The 17418-nt window shown below is 41.8% G+C and overlaps 1 protein-coding gene across 2 annotated transcripts in view; it reads right to left on the bottom strand.

Annotated features, from left to right (window-relative positions):
• Positions 1-9289: 9289 nt before the first annotated feature.
• Positions 9290-17418, bottom strand: part of LOC138181531 (glutamate receptor ionotropic, kainate 2) — a 152286-nt gene continuing 144157 nt past the window's right edge. For both annotated transcript variants that reach the window (XM_069116379.1, XM_069116378.1), the window contains 4 exons: positions 14762-14862; positions 13406-13613; positions 9746-10034; positions 9290-9428 (listed from right to left, as the gene is read on the bottom strand). In XM_069116379.1, coding sequence (XP_068972480.1) covers positions 9422-9428; positions 9746-10034; positions 13406-13613; positions 14762-14862 — 605 coding nt within the window. In that variant the 3' untranslated portion in view covers positions 9290-9421. The remainder of the gene's footprint in view (positions 9429-9745; positions 10035-13405; positions 13614-14761; positions 14863-17418) is intronic.

Below are 17418 nucleotides of genomic sequence, written 5' to 3'. Positions count from 1 at the left end.
GTGCATCAGCAAAGTACGGCTAGAAAAAATCTACGTGCTCCAAGGTCTGCTGCACCAGTTAGGAAGAATGCAGGAAGGAATGCAGTAAGAATATAATTCTTTTGTAATCGGGTGACTAAAATAGTAAATCTTTCTGATGGCTTTTTAATCCTTTCAGCCTCCTATTCTACATCAGATCAATGAACCGTCTGGAAAACCAGGCGAATTCCGATTGAAAGTCAGGTCTTTGAACGGCGGTACTGTTTATCTGGTACACGTGTCTGCCGACGAACCGATAGCTCGACTTTATCAATTGTTAGATAGAACCATGGCAAGAACTGTCCCTCGAGGATATAAAATTGTTCTCAGCGGGTAAAGATTTGTCCAGCATTTTCATCGTAGAATTTTATTCCCTTCGAGAATTCTTAATTTCAGAATATATATATGTTTATTTATATTTTTATATTCTCAGTTATTCACCGAGAAGATTGGAACATCTAGGGACAACTTTAAGAGAAATCGGCATCACTAGAGACAGCGTTTTGCATTTAGTAAACGATTGAATTTGCAACTTTTATATTTGTATCGTTTAAAAGGAAAAAATATTGTAAAAATATTAAGTTTGTAGAAAATATAATATAGGAAAATCGATTTTTATCGTTGCATGATAAGTAAAGTTGCGAGATCTTAGTTTACAATGGTTGATAAAAGAATCTTACGGCATTTTACCATTGCTGGATATTGATATAATGTGATATAATTCCTATATTCGCCGTAGTAAATCGCAGAGGGCGTAAGAAATACTCTCATTCTTCTCAAGATCGGTATTTCAGAACGTGAAACATGAAGTTTCATACAATGTTATGTCCTGTACTTAGTCAATGTATTATTGTTTGCTTTATCAATATTTATCACCTGAAAACGGTGTCATAAATATACGACTATAAATACAAGGTGATGCACTAGCGTATAGCAATTAATTTCAGAACACTAGTCTTCTCATGTCTTGGAGGATCGTTGATTTATGCTTAGCCTATTGGTCATGTACTTAAGTGTACACGTACCTTCCTGAGATACTAGGTACATACCTTTACAATAATGGAACCTCAGACGCTTATCTTTCATAACGCTACAATGTAAATTTATGATCTTCAGGATGATAATTCACTCTTATCGATCCAGGCTTCTAGAGACGATAGAAAGGATAATGTTTTAGGAATAGATTAGATAATAAATTTTCTAAATTTTAGATTAAGTAAACGGTGAGATTAATGACGCGGAATTTGTAGAAATATTAAGGAGGGAGAGAAAATTCAACGTAGCTTCGCTTCAAAGCTTAATATCAAGACGCTTTTCACAAAGCTACTTTTAGAAATTTAATTGCGAATTCCTCGAGCTTTCGCTGATGGTTGATGTGAATAGGCGAAGCTATACCATGATTCGCAACATAGACTTTTAAAGAAGCTGCCGACTGTTCGTGACGTTGATGTCTCATTACTCGTTTTCAAGATTCGAATCTCTAGAAATATCGATGGTTTCCTGCTCTAGAAACGTTTCGAGCTATGCGTGCCGATAATGGAATATTCAGCGATGCCGTTGCAAACTTTTCCATGCGTTTCGTCGTGCCAGAGAATTTCCACTCGTTACTCAACCACGCAAACTGTGCCTGACGAAAGTTGAATCGTTACAAAAAGTTTGGAAGGCGAAACGTTGCTCTGAGACAACGACGAATTCTCTACTACTTTAGAAGTTGTTCTTTGCGCCCAAAAGATAAGCCTCCAACGTTTCCAGGAAATTCCTATTGCAGCGACCTTTGCACAATTTTTTCAGTGTTAAAATTCTTGCTTTTTAGAATTATTGGCTCATTTATTTCTAGAATGATTGGCGTATTTATTTTTAGAATATCTGGCCTATTTATTTTAGAAATAATTTATTTATTTATTTATTTTATGTGTATCAAAATTCGTAAGGTGTCGTGGATCGTCTTATATCTGAGCATAGACCTGATAATAATGATCGACGAATACTTAACATCGACATGTTCACAATAAGAGGAACTTCCGACCAATGACCCCAGTCGTTTCTCGTATTTTACCAGGCGATAAGGCGGCAGTCTTCCGGAAAGTCACGATTACCAGTTGCGACCAGAGCAGCGGGAAAGAGTTCATCGGCTACCACTTGTCTTCAGCAAAGATTAAAGCTGTAGAAGCGTGCCGTTTCTTCCAAGTACACGTCGATGGTAGCCTACAGACACAGCAGACCAAGAATCACTCCTTAAACGTTCCGCTCATTTCGTACGATTGAGACTTCTTTACTCTCCTCTTTTCTTCTTGGTGACGCCGAAAAAAGGGTGATAGTCTCGTGGGGCAAATGCCAGAGAGATAACGACCCACGTAAAAACTCAGGCCGTTACGTTACGCTCGATTTACTTGACCAACGGCAGGTAGCACGCGTTCAAAGAAACATAGATACATTACATTTCGCAATGGACTCGGTCAGAGATAAGCAGGTTAAGCGAGACCTATCTGCTAAGGTTGGAATGAGGAACGATCGGGATGAAACACGACTCGAAAACCATTGCTTTTCGTTTTGGGTGTTGGTTATCGGTTTGTTTCGAGTTCGTTGCCACGTGAAACGAACCTGCCATTTGATTCTTCTACTCGACAACAGCGTAATTCGATAAAGTGGCAACGAAGTGCAAATAGAATGAAAATAAAGATGCAACTCGACCGTATTTAGATTTTAATTACGCGGAAATTAACGTTACTGGAAGGAACAATTAAATTACTACCAACTCTTATAATTATAAGATTGTTTCAAGTCATGTGACGTTGAAGTTTTTAATCACTTTACCCATTCATTCCCGTTGACATCGTATTCCCCTTTCATTAAGAGACGTCTGATTAAATCGCCGAATAACCGGAATCAATTCGACTTTCTTACTTTTAACGATACAGAAGGCAGAAGGCAGGCATTGCTCTTTCGGTCTTTGTCGTTTTTATCGATAATTCCATCAATCCATGGCCAAACGGTGCTGCTGGAACTGTCACCACAACCCGTGCAGATCCATCACGAGGCCAACGAGAGACTGCGTTTGTCAATCAACATGCAAATCGAAAGTTCCCACGCCACCCTTGGGGAATCTTTAAATTTAATCAGCCGGCATTTTCCTCGCGTATTATCTCCGTCTCGTTTCTGTTCATTACCACAACGTTGCCGAGAATGGTCGAATCCCCAGGGACGAAACTTTTACTCGTCCGGTCTGATTAAACGTCTCGAAAGAAGCTTTCGACGGGAATCCTCGATGAGGATTCCTGTCCGTTCTCTTCGCGCTTAACAAACGAGAAAATGGATTTCACATTCTCGATTCACTAACGGGAATTCAATGGCGTTATGGATATACTTGAACGAAGCGATATAGTAAGATTGGACGTAAAATTGGTCCATGTAAAACTGTAAATTATACTTTGGAAGCTGCGATTTTATGGCTGATCATCGAGCTGTTAACGGCGACAGAAATTCATTGAAAAAAGTTACTGACACAGGTTATTATACCTTTTCGTAATAATCTGACATTCTTGTTTCTTAAAATGTATGGATATCGATGGGTACTTACGTGCCAGTCTAGCGATAATAAATCACTCGTTATAATCTAATCGTAAAGAATGACGGAACACGAAATGGTGTGTTTGAGGAAATTTCGAAATTGACGGGCGAATCGTTCGATTCCCAGGATCTTCCGTCTCGTTATTTCTCATTTTTCTTCTCGCCTCGTCGCTCCTCTTTCGTCCGTTAAACGTTAACGAGTTATATATTAAACCGCCGCTACTCGAAGATGAATTATTAAGAAATAATCGTTCGATACGAACGGCTGTCGTCGTTACGTTAACAAGCATCTGCCTTACGTCCAATTTTTCAACCCTTTTTAGACCAATTCCACTCCCTTCGTTCCATTATTCGCAAATTAGACGCGAAAGATCGATTCGTCGTGCTAAATAACACGTTCCTCCTTGTAATTTACTAACGAGCTACCCAAACGAAAGGACACAGAAGATCGTAGATAAAGATCATGATGTATACTTTGAAGCATCGGGACATTAAACGAGCTTTCAATTTGCTTTATCGTTTCGAAACGTGACAGAGAAGGATTGATGGAAAATGGGGAAATTCTGTCAAAAGGAAGGTTCCTGAAAATCGAGACATTTTGTCTTCTGGTCTTTACGTCGCAACGTGTCGTTAATCAAAAGAACATGCGATTGATTTTGTCTTGTCCTCTATCTGTCTCTATTTATTCTGTCCTACTGAAAACTTACTGCTCCAAAATTCCACCGTAAGATCCATTCAGCGTTTCCTCTTTTATCGTTGATAACAAGACCTCGTGTTCTCCATTCACGACGAAGCAGAACGTTCGACGATTTGTTCGTACTTCCATTAACGATCGAAGAAGCGGCAGGAAAGGATGGAAAGGGGAGAAGATTCATTTTATGGCGTAACGATATCGCAAGAATTAACGAGTACGCGTCGATTGGGAACCGGCTGAGGCTCGATAACCGACGGCGTTTCTTATTCCTTTTCCGGCAGGCCGCTCTTTCGACGATTCTCTCCCTTTTCATCTTTTTGCCCTCCGCAAGGAACGACGAATGGCCCAGATTTTAACGGGCTCCCTTTGACGCGGCGCGGTTAAATGAATGCAATTTTCAATATGGGGCGATGGAAGCCAGCCACTTCGCCGTGACAATTTAGTTCCATGCCTGAGATACTGAAGAAGCGAACAGTCGGAAACGCTATAAATAGAAGAGAGCATATTCGAACAATCTCGGGCCAATTCCATTGGTAGAAATGATATTTCGACGTAGTTGACGGAAGTAAAGCGTTTTTGATGTATCTTGTTATATCATTTAAATATTTTACTTCGTATAAAGGCAGAAAACTAATTCTTGATTAATGATAATGGTTATATAAGTCACATGGAATTGCAAATTAAAGCGTTGATAATCAATGTGCTTGAATAGCAATAAAGAATAATTAATTTTAATGCAGCATTTAGCAAATTGAAATTATTTATGAAACGCACTATTGTCAAACTCAGGCTTCAAATTCAATCCTAAATTGCACTTTGGATTCACTTAATTATAATCGAAATTTACGTGACGCGGAATTAAATAAAGCCGCAAGTGTTGTTTGACCAATAAACGTTTCGACACTGAACGAAACTTTCCCTGGAAACGATTCTCATTAATTTCCATGATTCGATGTACGAGATGGAAACTCGTATTGGGTCAGTGGTGATTGAAGTCAACGAACACGCTATTAAGTGGGAAGACGGTGATATTCGAGAGACATCGATAGGCTGGCTTGATAGTCCCGAGCAGGAAATGAGATTTGCATAATTGACATAGCGGTGGTGGTAAACGAAATTACGCTGGCCAAAGGAACGTAGGATCGATCTGAATATGTATCGAGGAATAAGCGATGATGATTGATGAACTATCGGTTCACTTGTCATTTTGTCCACAATGACATGGCTGTGTCCGTCTGTAAGCCTTCTGTCCTGGTTCCGATGGAATCGATGAATTTGTTAGCAGAGAAACGAAATCGCTGTTCATTGCTCCAGTCGTTTATTATCGTTTTCGTCGAATGCTCGGCTACGAAAGAAAGGAAGGTGTCAAGGGAAAGGTACATACAAGGATTGCGTGTAAAACTTGCGAGTGATAGGTGGAATTCGTCTCACGAGGGTTTGGGACATGGGACCGTTTTAATCGTGGTTTGACTGAGAATGGATGAATTTTGCACGGAGATAGAAAAAGTGATAATATTCAGTAAAACATGTATATAACAACATTTAATTGTCTGTCTTATTTCGGAGAGATATGTTTAAGTTGACGATTCACTGCGTATCACATTCACTCGATCGAGGAGCTGAGAATCGAGAGAGGAGAAACTCTTGCAATCGTTGATCGACGAAATGAAATTTCCTTTTCGAGCTCTCAGAGCCTCCATCGCAAAAAGAAAGTCGATGTATTTCCAATTGCTACGCCAAATGTAGAAATGTCTAGATCGATTAAGTAAATAAAATTTATTTATTGAATAGTGGCACACCAGTGATGACGCGACAAGTACGTAGTTATGAACTGTTGAACACTCTCCCAACCAGCACCTCACGCCTCAATTCATTCCCTCCCGGCAACGTAATATTCGTCGCAATAATATCTCCCTCATCTCCGCAAACGCTTCCGCTCTTCAATTTTATTTCATCGAAATATCGCAATCACGATGATTTCTAGTCAGCCCTCTCTTCGAGAACGAATCGTGCCCGCAATTTATGCGCTTCCGGCGTAGGCAAATCGAAATTCCGATCGCGACCTACGAACGAGCCGAAATGAGAGACACGAGAACAGACAAAGAAGAACGAACGCCGGTTCGATAAACCCACGTGTCTCGACTTTGACGAGGGTGAGTCTCTTAATTAATCGACGCGGACGAAGAATTCATTTATCAGCAGGCTGGGATTAGTGTTCCTCCGAAGGCAATTACGCGAGCATCCCATACCCGAGACTCGATTATTTCGGGAACCATTGAAAATTTCTTGCCGTGTCTTTTCATTCGCTTCCGACAAAGTGAACTCTTCATCAGCGACGTGATAAAGTTTCGGCAAATGTGTTGATTAATAACCACGACTTTCAATTACGCCCCCATTAAAATTATCTATGCAAATGAGAATATACTTATTTTTCGGCAGCGCAATCACAATATTCGTCGCTGTTTTCGTTCGAAAACGTTCGCGAGGAAATTTGTGGTCGCATCGGTCGTCTCATTATCAAATTACGCAACGTCACGCGATCGATAATCTGACGTAACTTAAAAATCATCGTCGCTGCTTGTCATCCATGACATCAGTATAGATTATCCTTTTTTCTGGCACGATTCGCTCCTGTTTCTTATCACATGCGCTCAATCATACACCCTTACATCCCCTTCCCTTTGATATCGTTAATAACGCTTTAATAAAACCATCGAACAACGTTCATTTCTCTTTTTCTTTCAACAAACATAGTTCCTTTTGTATATTCACAGTACGTATGTGTTTGTGTGTATCTATTTGTATGTTTGTGTTTGTTTGTATGTATACGACGCGGTGCGCAACACTAAAAACGCCATCGAATACGCTTCTCGATAACGACGTCAGTTGTTCGAATTTCGTGAAAAAACGGTCACTGTACAACGTATCGTATCGTCTCGATAATAAACTGTCGATCGTGTCAAAATATGACTAGGTCTCTTACGTGGCTACGCACTTACCTATGGCATTACATGTAAACTAAATTTAAGATGCGGGTATGCGCGCGTACACCGTGTACCAACGTGCTCGTGTACGCGTCCATACGTGTGATCTTTTCCTTTATACAATCGTCCGGTAAAAGTATGTTCTATCGTGAATCACCAATCGCTGAACAAATTCGATCATGTACAACCGTGTCTATTATAATACAGAACGCCATCGAATCAACGAACTATTTCTCCAAGCACGCTTGCTTCGTCGACAGGATGCTCTGGTCCGTTTTCTACAATATTCTCCTACGATGCATGTAACAGCGAGGGTCGATCCCTGTATTCGATCTTTCGAGGCTGCCTGGCACGCCGAGAAATTCATTCGCAGAATTTGTTCCTCGTCCTTCCTTCCGTTGTATAAAACGCATGAAAAATTCTATTTCGCGGTGCAGTAGAACTCGCAAAGTTGTTGTTAGTCCATCGTTGGCGACTGTGCTCGCGGACACAACGGCCAGGATGCAAAATCGTAAACGCTCAGGTAACGCTTTGGAAATTTTGTACTACATCCTCCGATTCGTCTCGCTTCTCGCAGGAAACGGCCGAGGCTGCTCTAGTTGTTTTTTTTTCCTTTTTTTTCTAATTGTCTATAAGACGATAAATTTTAATTCATCTTCGTTCTCCCTAGTTATCTCTGATCGTCTTGGTCGTTTGGTCGAAAAGATGACGACAGTACACCCGTCCTAGGCCATTAATCTTCGTTCGTAAACACGTCGTTTATCTAAATCCTGCTCTCTAAACGTTGTGACGTATCCCACGTATATTCTTCGTTCCGTTCTTCTTAAATAGTACTTCATTGTGCATGTTTCGTGTAACATTGCGATCGAGTTCTTCCGAATCGAAAAATCTTCGTTGGTCACGTCGACTCTCAAGAATCGATCTTTCGCGAAGGTGAACGCAAGGATCAGGTTTTAGGCCGTGAATTCGAATAAACACGCGGCCGGATTAAAGCTTCCTCTTTGTTCACGTCGTACTAGATCGTTTGACTATGTTAGGCTAGCTGCTGGCAGTGATCACTATGAGTTTTGGTCCGAGTCTAATCACACGTATCGTGGTCGTTGATCGATAATAACATAGTTCTTTTCCATCACTGGCTGCGTACGAGGCTACTTCTTCAGCGTGCCAAAAGAGAACCCACCGCCCGAGTTCTCGACCTCGTTTCTGGCTCCATTATCGATATGTTTAGCTTGGAAATCGGCCCGAACCCATCGCGTCGGGCAGTCCGGGCAATTGAATCGGCCGTTTAACCACTATTCGAGCCCCCCTTCCCCCAGCCTCGAAAGTCCTCGCCTCGAGTAGCGAACGATTCGCTCACCCGATTGATTGGCGTTGCACACGGTGTTTCATTTGCTATTCAGCTTCGTCAGGTCGATGGAACGCGGTCGTTTGGACGGTGACGCCTTTCGGTCGCCGTGCAATCGATCCTGTTTTATTAACGTCCGCTCGAGGAGCATCCACCTCCGGTATCGAACAATACGGATTATTCGTATCAAACACCTCGTTCTACGATCGATCTCTCATTTGCAATCAGCACGACAATTTCATTCGCTATTTCGAGCGAACTTCGTCCAATGTCCACCGTTCGTTTTTTATCTTTTTGTAAAATGGTCGACGTATCTCTATCGCGTTCCATCTCGATCAACGTCTCTGTTCGTATATTGGTAACATGGTCCTCGACACGATCTCTCGTCCTGGATGATCCATACCGATGGACCGGTTTTTTTTGGCACACGTCGCAACTTGTCCACGTTCGTTCTGTATTTTACTAAACGAATCTACATTGTTGTGTCGTCACGTGGATAGTCGATCGATCGATGATCCAACGTCGCCGATGGCACAAGCCGGGCCGCGTTGTGGTCGACTCAGCCGCCCCGGCGACTACATATGCTATAAGCAGGTCTCCTTTTGGTCGACCACGTTCACTACTACCGAGGCCTGGGTGGGCAGTTCCTTTTGGACGGGCACACCTGTCGGCACCTCCTCGAGTATTGGTCAAAGGGTCGTGGTCCTCGATACAGCCGCCGAGGGCGGAGGCGGTGGCGGTGGCGGCGATATTACCACGTCTGGTTCACCCGCCAGGTCGCAGTCGAATCTCCAGAGAATACTCTCAGGATGGTCACCTCCTGCGCATCAAAGACATTTTTCCCTATATTCTTTTCGTAAGTAGTTCTTTTTCTCTTTCATATTTAAATATGGTCGCTTCACTGTTCTTTTCATTAAACAATTTTTTATCCTAACGTATTATTAATGTTCTGTTTCTTTCGTCGAATATTTCGTCGAAATTTATAGTTCTAGAAGTAAAGATCACGCATGATACATTTCTGTTTCTTGTATGAGGGCAATTTCAAGATCTAATAAAAAAAAAAAAATGATTTTAGTTCTTTTGGGACTCGTGCGGGTACTCGTATCGCGCGTAGGGAATCATCTGGAACCAACTAACCTTGACCCAAGACGATGCTTGAAGAGCCCCGTCTCTGCCTCGGTGGGGGTGGTTGGTGCTTGTGCGTATGACTGTGACTGTGGCTGTGTGAATGTGAGTGGCAGTGTGTGTGACGTGTGTGCGTGGGCGTGGCTTTGCACGGTGGTGGTTGCTGTTGTTGCTGTTGCTGCTGCTGAGGATGAAGATGAGGATGAGGCCTGTGCTAGGTGTTCCCGCCACGGGCCGCTCCCACTTGATCGAAGCTCAATGATTTCTTCATCTCCGTCATCGACAACGCACCACCCTCCTGCTGAGAAAAGAGGAAGCAAAGGGTGTTAGCTATATCGGGGTGGTGATTGGTCGCGGGTAATCCTTTTCGGTCACCCCGAGGCCTCTCTACGTCTCGTAGCTGCGAGCGAGCGAGTTATTAAAAGTTGCCAGGTCTCGTTAAAACTTGTTATAACTTTTTCCAAGCTCCTAAAGGAATTTTCTCCGCCTCGCGTGGGCCTACGTATCGAAATCGTTACGCGTTATGGTCTTGTCCTCGCCTCGTTCCAACGAGTCTCTACTGCAATCGTCTCTAGATTCGTTACCGTGCATGCTCTTTTTCTATTTTTCTCTAGATCGGCTGACGCTTCAATTTTCCCGAGATTTACGGAATCTGCCTCGTATCGATTCGAACGACCAACGTCCAGCTGCGATTTCCCGAAAAAAGAACTTATTTGTGATAAAAATATGTATACGTTTGCGAGGATCGAAATTCAATAAAATATCGGTGAGCAAAGGCGAGAGGGACTTTCCTGAAACTGTAGTCGCATATACGATAGATTCTCTTTCTTCTTTTTCCCCCCGTCCCAGAGAAAAAGCGATGTTGTTGCGGAGCGAGGGAATGAACCGTGTGAAACGCAGACCGCTAGTTTGGTGGAAGCGAGGTCCGCGTTTCCGCGCGGAAGCGTTGTGTTCCGAACGTTTCGGTTGTGTTCGAGAGAGTAAGCCTGCAAATAGAACGGTTTGACACTAAATTTTTCGGTTTGAATTTTTGGACACTATTCCGGTACTTTCGACTTGGAAACACCGATTTTCAATCTCTTCGAAAGTCTAGAAAATTTTTTTATTGGATACACGGTGTAATTAAACTACGCGAATAGCTAAAAAACAACGTAGAACACAATAGATTGACACCAAATTTTTTACTTAAGCTCTTGAAGGTTGTTTTCGAGCTTTCGAACTGAAAGCGGTACTCCTAAAATCTCTTTAGATATTTAGCAAAATTGTTTACTACACATAGAAGTGGAATAGTTCAACTACACGAATAAAGCAGAGTTTCTAAGTACAGAGTACAGTTTCTAATCATTCTTCGTCTAGACAAATCGTACAATGTCTATTGAGAAACATTGATCTACACCCATCCCTCATGAAATGACGGGAAACTCGTTTGTTTCTATCAAAACGAATCAACGGATGAGACGATAGAAAAACAAGATCGTCAGCGAACTTCCGAGAGGTTTAAAGCATTGCAATAAATATTCTTCGTGGATTCTGCCGTATCGATAAGCATCGTGTCGCTGATTAAAGTATCGAAAGTGGAATTCGGAATTCGAGACCGAAGCTTTCCTTTCGTTCTCGCTGAAACCTACAAAACTGGAAATCCGATTGGATCATAGTTTTAAGCCGTGGAATTTTCCAACGAAATTCTACCGAGCCGCTGATCCTGTCTCGTTTAAATTGCAATTAAACTCTAGTCTGAATAGCGGATCTCGAAGTGAAAATCTACCTCGAATTTGATTTCTATCGAGTAAGGGACATTTTACTTCATTTTAAAATCGACATAACGAAACAGGTTACGATTGAACATTGCAAATGTATAATTCATCGTGATCTAATTAAATTCAATAATCACTGTTACACAACTTTTCGAAACTTAAGCCAGGTAGTAGAGAAAATTTCCGTGGAATTTCCGTCCGTGTCCGTGGAATTTATTCGACAGCAGAGATACGAGGGAAACGAGTTTGATAATTTTCGTTTAGTTTGTTATTTTTTCTAACAGAATATTGATGATCGGTGTTCTCTCCGTAGTCGTGGTTACGCACATTTCGAGATATTCCGAGGACCTGCTGGCTGGCTACGTGGAAACGAGCTTGGAAAATGTGACGTAGCTCGGAAAAATCACTTCCGACACGATCAGAAGCACCATTCACGTGAGCTTTCGAGCACGGCGAATGGTTTCGCGTCGGCCACGTTCCTTTCCGATCGCTGTTTAACGAACACTCTATTCTATCGTGTTGAAGAGCCGATATTCGCCGTACTGTAACGGCAAGCAACTTTGCGAAATCAAATTTTACGAGTTACTTAACGCTATGGTATCGTATCGATATCCCAATGGCCCGGAGAATTTTCCTATTAAAACCGAATGTTCCTTCCTGTACCACACAGGGAAAAGATAATTTCGAATAAAGAAATAACGAAAATAGAAATAATTTAGAAAATGGTATTCCTTCCTCTTCCAATTTCAAAACGTTTCGTTATCCTTTCTAGTATCGATATAAAGTACCAAGCGTGGCGCTGTTCTTAGATTCCCTTCACGACTGTTCGTTTGCTCGACTTGGAACAGGCGATTCGACAAATTCGAACATGCACGGTAAAACGATCGATGTCGGCGAGGCAGCGAACAAACGTTGGCTAGAGGCGTTCGACTGTACGACGACGAATTTGAAGTGACGTCGTCGTCGAGTTGGATCGTATTACGATCGTTTAATAGAAATACGAGGCATGCAACCAAGTTTTATACACGCGCCCGTACACAAGGGCGCGTATGTCGAAGCGATTACTGCGAATGTAAGCGTGCGTGACTGAGAGCTCCGCGCCAGTTGTGATTAAACGCGCGGTGCTCGTTTCGCTAGTAGTAGCAAGATACATTGGACCGTGCCAAAATGCAGAACATACAGTATTTACGTATTCACGTACAGAGACGAATAAATAAATAAATTTACTCCATGTACAACAGAACGTATATTCGAATCTAGTATTATCAGAGAGACAGACAGAGATACAAAGAAGAAAAAAAACGCATGAAAACGAGGTACAAAAGATATACGAAAGGATAATCAAGGGACAATTCTCGCGCAAGCACTTCCCAATTTGCAATACTCCCTTCTCGCGTTCGTGGCTTCTCGCGTTTTCTCTCCCGTGCGTTCTTACGTGTTTCGAAGCTTGATGAAAGAAACGCACAGATCTGTTGGTAGGCTCCATGGAGACTGTCCCTATATCACGGTAATCGAATCTTTCGATTGTTAGGTTGGAAAATTGGCGTTGGTATACCAACAAGGTACGTTCCCGAGTCAAATCGTTCGTTGATAATAATTCGCGTGGGTGTCTTCGTTACACGTTATTCTCTTCGAGATTGAATTACCGTGAAAGTGGCACAGCTCCGCGTTCAACCGATGGCTTCTCTTCTCGGCTATGACAGAACCTTTTGTAATTCGACGAATTTAGAATAGAACGGGGCGATATAATACGTTTACGCGTGATACACGTGTACGTATAGAACAAGTAGATATAAAAGAAGTGCTACAGCCAGGTAAACTACCTTTTCAAATAACAATAGAATATGGAAAGAGGGAAAAAGAAAAGCTGGAAGAGAGGCCATCGTCACGAGCCCGTCGTGAGGGACAGGACTTACACCATTTAACCGTGGTATCTCGATGCTCGGAATGTAGGTAGTCTCTTCGTGGCCGGTTGAACAATATCGCGTTCTCCTCCTGGTGGCACGCGGGCTGCAACGGTCGCACGGCACCGCGGCGTCGGAATTGCGCGCCTTCGCGGCTGGCCTCTGCCGCGAGCCGCACCGCACGGCGAACCGCAATTCCGAGGCCATCTCGGCGCACAGGGACTGCCGTGCCGCGGCGTCGAGTCGACGTTTTTTTCGTTTTGCCACCGATGCATGGACAGGGACCGGCAGAACAGGCACAACAATACCAACAAATGATACAGAAAGACGATCGCACCAGACGAGCTCGATACCATGCGATTCCTCTTGCGTACCAGGCCGCTTTTCATCGTGAATTTTTAATGCGAATCATGGTATGCTTGTGATGAGCTTCTTTACAAGTTGTAAATGACGATAGGGTTGAGGAAGAGTCAGAGAAAGTACTTAAGTAACAGCTTCATTAGTGACATTGTGTCACGTAAAGTTAAAATTCTACGGAACTTTGTGTTATATAGGACAAGATATAGAGGTAAATGTGTTTGATGTTTTATACTCTCAACTTTGTCATCGATTAAAACGAAAATCTTTGCGCTTTTATATTTTTTATTGCGCGTTAATATATCTTATACGTATTGAGAAGTGATATTTTTCCAAACAGTTGGGTTTCGTTTCAAACAGCGATATGGTTTCATATCGCATTTCTTATCCTATGTTGATATTCAAAGAGATCCAAATACCACAAAAAGCTTGAAAAAAAACCTTCTTATCGTATGATATAAATAATTCTTTGCGTATCGAATCTCTGGTGAGTTTCGCGTTTCATAATCGTTTATTCTTTGACTGGTTTCACATAGGATACACGACACAGCTTTTGGAAGCGTGTAATGTTTAGCATGCTTCATCTGTTTGCAAATTCATCGAACGGATTGATATGAAAGCTGTTTGATTGGTGTTTAACTCGCTACGTAGAGCAGTATCGCATTTAAATCAAACAAGTAGAACGGGAACGTGCGTGCTCAGACGAGCCGGCTATACCACGTGTAATCAAATAAATGTAACGTGATTCTGTCGTTCTACGGGCAAATCGCTCGATTAAAAACTTGAAAATCAAACGGTAGATTTATACCATCGATATGTCATGCAATTGTTTTTCATCGAAGTTTCGAGATATAGCAGGCGAAAGATACGAAATGCGAAAACGATAAAAAAAAAAGCACACTGATGATGAGACGAGCGGCCTTGCACGCAAAGAAGAGGAAAATACACTCATGCAGCACATACACGCGAAGCACGAAATCGCACGCAAGTATCTCGGTGCTTCGTTCGCTTACCCTGTCCGATTGGGCGTTCTTCTTGGAGTTCCAGCAGAACTCGAGGACTGCGACGAGGATAGCCAGGGCCAACCCGCAAACCAGCACGACAAAGACACCACCTGGAAACGAGGAAAACCGGAAGCTCATTATTTTATCGCCGCAGGCTGTCTCTGCTTCTTTTCTGGTGTTGCCCTGTGCACGTTTCACGGTTAATGTAGCTGCCAACCAACGGACTCAGCCAGTCCCTGGGATCTGTCCTCCTATCTATCACCCTCTGACCTCCCGTTTTCATCCTTCGTCGCCCTTTCCACGCCTGTCTATTTATCTATTTATCTATCCATCTGTCTAGCTTCCCATCTATACGACCCTATCGTTATTTACGCTTACGTCTTTCTTCGCCCCCCCGTGGCCAACTTTTTTGTTAGCCTGTCTGAATCTACTCGTTTTCTTCTTCTCTTTCGTCACTCTCCTTTCGATGTTGCCCTGGAACTCTCACGAGAAGAAAAAGATTCACGTTGTGAAAGAAAGCTTGTGTATCGCGAGCTCATAAACATAGTCTGAAGGATGTACAATTCAGTGGGAGCTTCCCTTGAATTTAGTGAAAAGTTTTTCGTCATGAAAATTACACGACTAGGAAGGGAAAGTATCGTTATATTATCAGATAATTACGAATCCAAAAATATGTAATTTTTCTTATCATTTATTATCGTTTTATTATCATTTTCATGCGAACAGCTTTATTCGCACTTGTATGGTGTAAAGATTACATGACTTTATGGTATTAAAGATTATATGATTTTCTGTTACTATTGTAGCGTTTTTCTAATTGTCGCTGCTGTTCCGAGTATTACCATTTTTTGTATCTTCGAATAGATATATATGTTTCTATTATTTTTACCATTGATAATTGATTATTTAGATAGTTGACTCAGCAGTGTCATATCACGTCATTTTTCACACAGCTATATCTCATTTCTTGTTCAAAGAATTTCGATTATATTTTGCTAGATATAAAGTTGTGAAGTTAGAATAATCCTACAGAGTTTTCGGGATTCTATTGGAATTTATTCTCTATGCCGATCATTTTGTATAGTTCGCGCGGTTGCGCCTCGTCTCGATATTGGATCCAAGGAAGTTTTCTCACCAAAACTTTCGATCCTCTACAAATTACGAAGTCCGTCTGGAGCAGTTCAGCCGTGAAACATCCTTTCGTCAATTTTTATATCACAGTGGAAAGAGCGTATAAAGATACTCGGTAATACCTTTGTGTCTCAAATAAATTAATAAACCGTCTTTACGACTCAATTAGTGTGCTTTATGAAAAATTCCCTCGTCACATCGGATTTCTACTTCGTCTTTATACGAATCCAGGCGTTTTCTCATTCCTCTTTTAACTGGATGAGATCCGCGAAATTCAAATCCATATGTATGCTTTAAACTTTACGTATCTCTGCACGTAGGCCAGTTCTTTACTATGTTTGTTTGCTTTCGAATCGGCTCGCCTAACTTTCTACTTAATCGTTTCACGGGTATTGCTACTTTTACCTTCGTTTCTCAGCGCTATGTGCTACAGTGCACTGTTGCATTGCGGTATTATGTAAAACAATTTCCCATTAAAATTCCTTCGCTTCACCTCATGTTCTCCAGAGATAGTTCAGGAATTAGTGTTAGATTGTCTAGAAAATTCGTTGCGACAGTCAAGAAAGGTTCAAAAATCTACCATCCAACAATTTCACGCGTCTTTTATTAAAAAATTGTACGTTCTTTTCACTGATGAATTCCTATTTTACTCGATAATTATACACAAAATCTTTGATTTTTCTATTTCTCCGGCTGTTATGCCCTTTTCCTAAATAAACCCGCGTTTCGTATTTTTCTCCAAAGTTTACCCAATTTTCTCTGGTTAGTATACAAAATTCACGATACTTTTTCCAATTGATCTAAGTAAATCGGTACAAGCTCAACCACCGTTTCATTTCGCAATACGATAAATACAAAGAATGATGCATCCGCCACATAGAAATAGACGACGGTGTGAAATAGTTTGCTCGATGTCTACGGTGTAACTTCATCTGTATGCTAAGCAGGAACGCGTCCTTTCGTTATCGGTATTATTTGGCCAAGGAACGTAATGGGCTTCAACATATCGGCAGTATTTACATAACTACGCTGACGTTGCGATTTAAAGGACAATTCGCCGGAGATAGCAGAGTCACCCGCGTGGTTGGCGCTTCTATTTTCTAACCAGTTTCTCTTGTCGTCACGATTTCGCGGTAAGTTGAGGAACGACGCTGACGTCTTAACGCCTGGCTATTACGCTACGATTCATGTTTCACGTTGATAACTTCTGTATTCGTCACCGAATCAGGTCGAAAAGTACCTTTCAGCGTAGACGACGCCTTTCACGAAATTGAAACACGATTTCAGGTCGTTTAATGAAGCAATTAGAAGGAACAGGGCACGAACGTTTATCCAATGATTGCGTTTGCTCAGTAATTCTGATTATTTCGAGTAATTTTGGCTACAGCTTAATTATTCTCGGTTCGTTTCAGTGTTGTATTAGCTTTAATATTGATTTTGCGAGAGAAGATATTTGGTAAGGTTAAACATTGCCAGACGAAAATGTGGAATCGCTATGTAATTATTCCGTAGAATACAAAAATTAAAAATTTAGA

Source organism: Bombus flavifrons, chromosome 7, assembly GCF_040668555.2.
Source record: "Bombus flavifrons isolate JBK064 chromosome 7, iyBomFlav1_principal, whole genome shotgun sequence".
NCBI lineage: Eukaryota > Metazoa > Arthropoda > Insecta > Hymenoptera > Apidae > Bombus > Bombus flavifrons.
The sequence above is the reverse complement of the archived record's forward strand: the minus strand, read 5'-3'. Positions and strand labels throughout refer to the sequence as shown.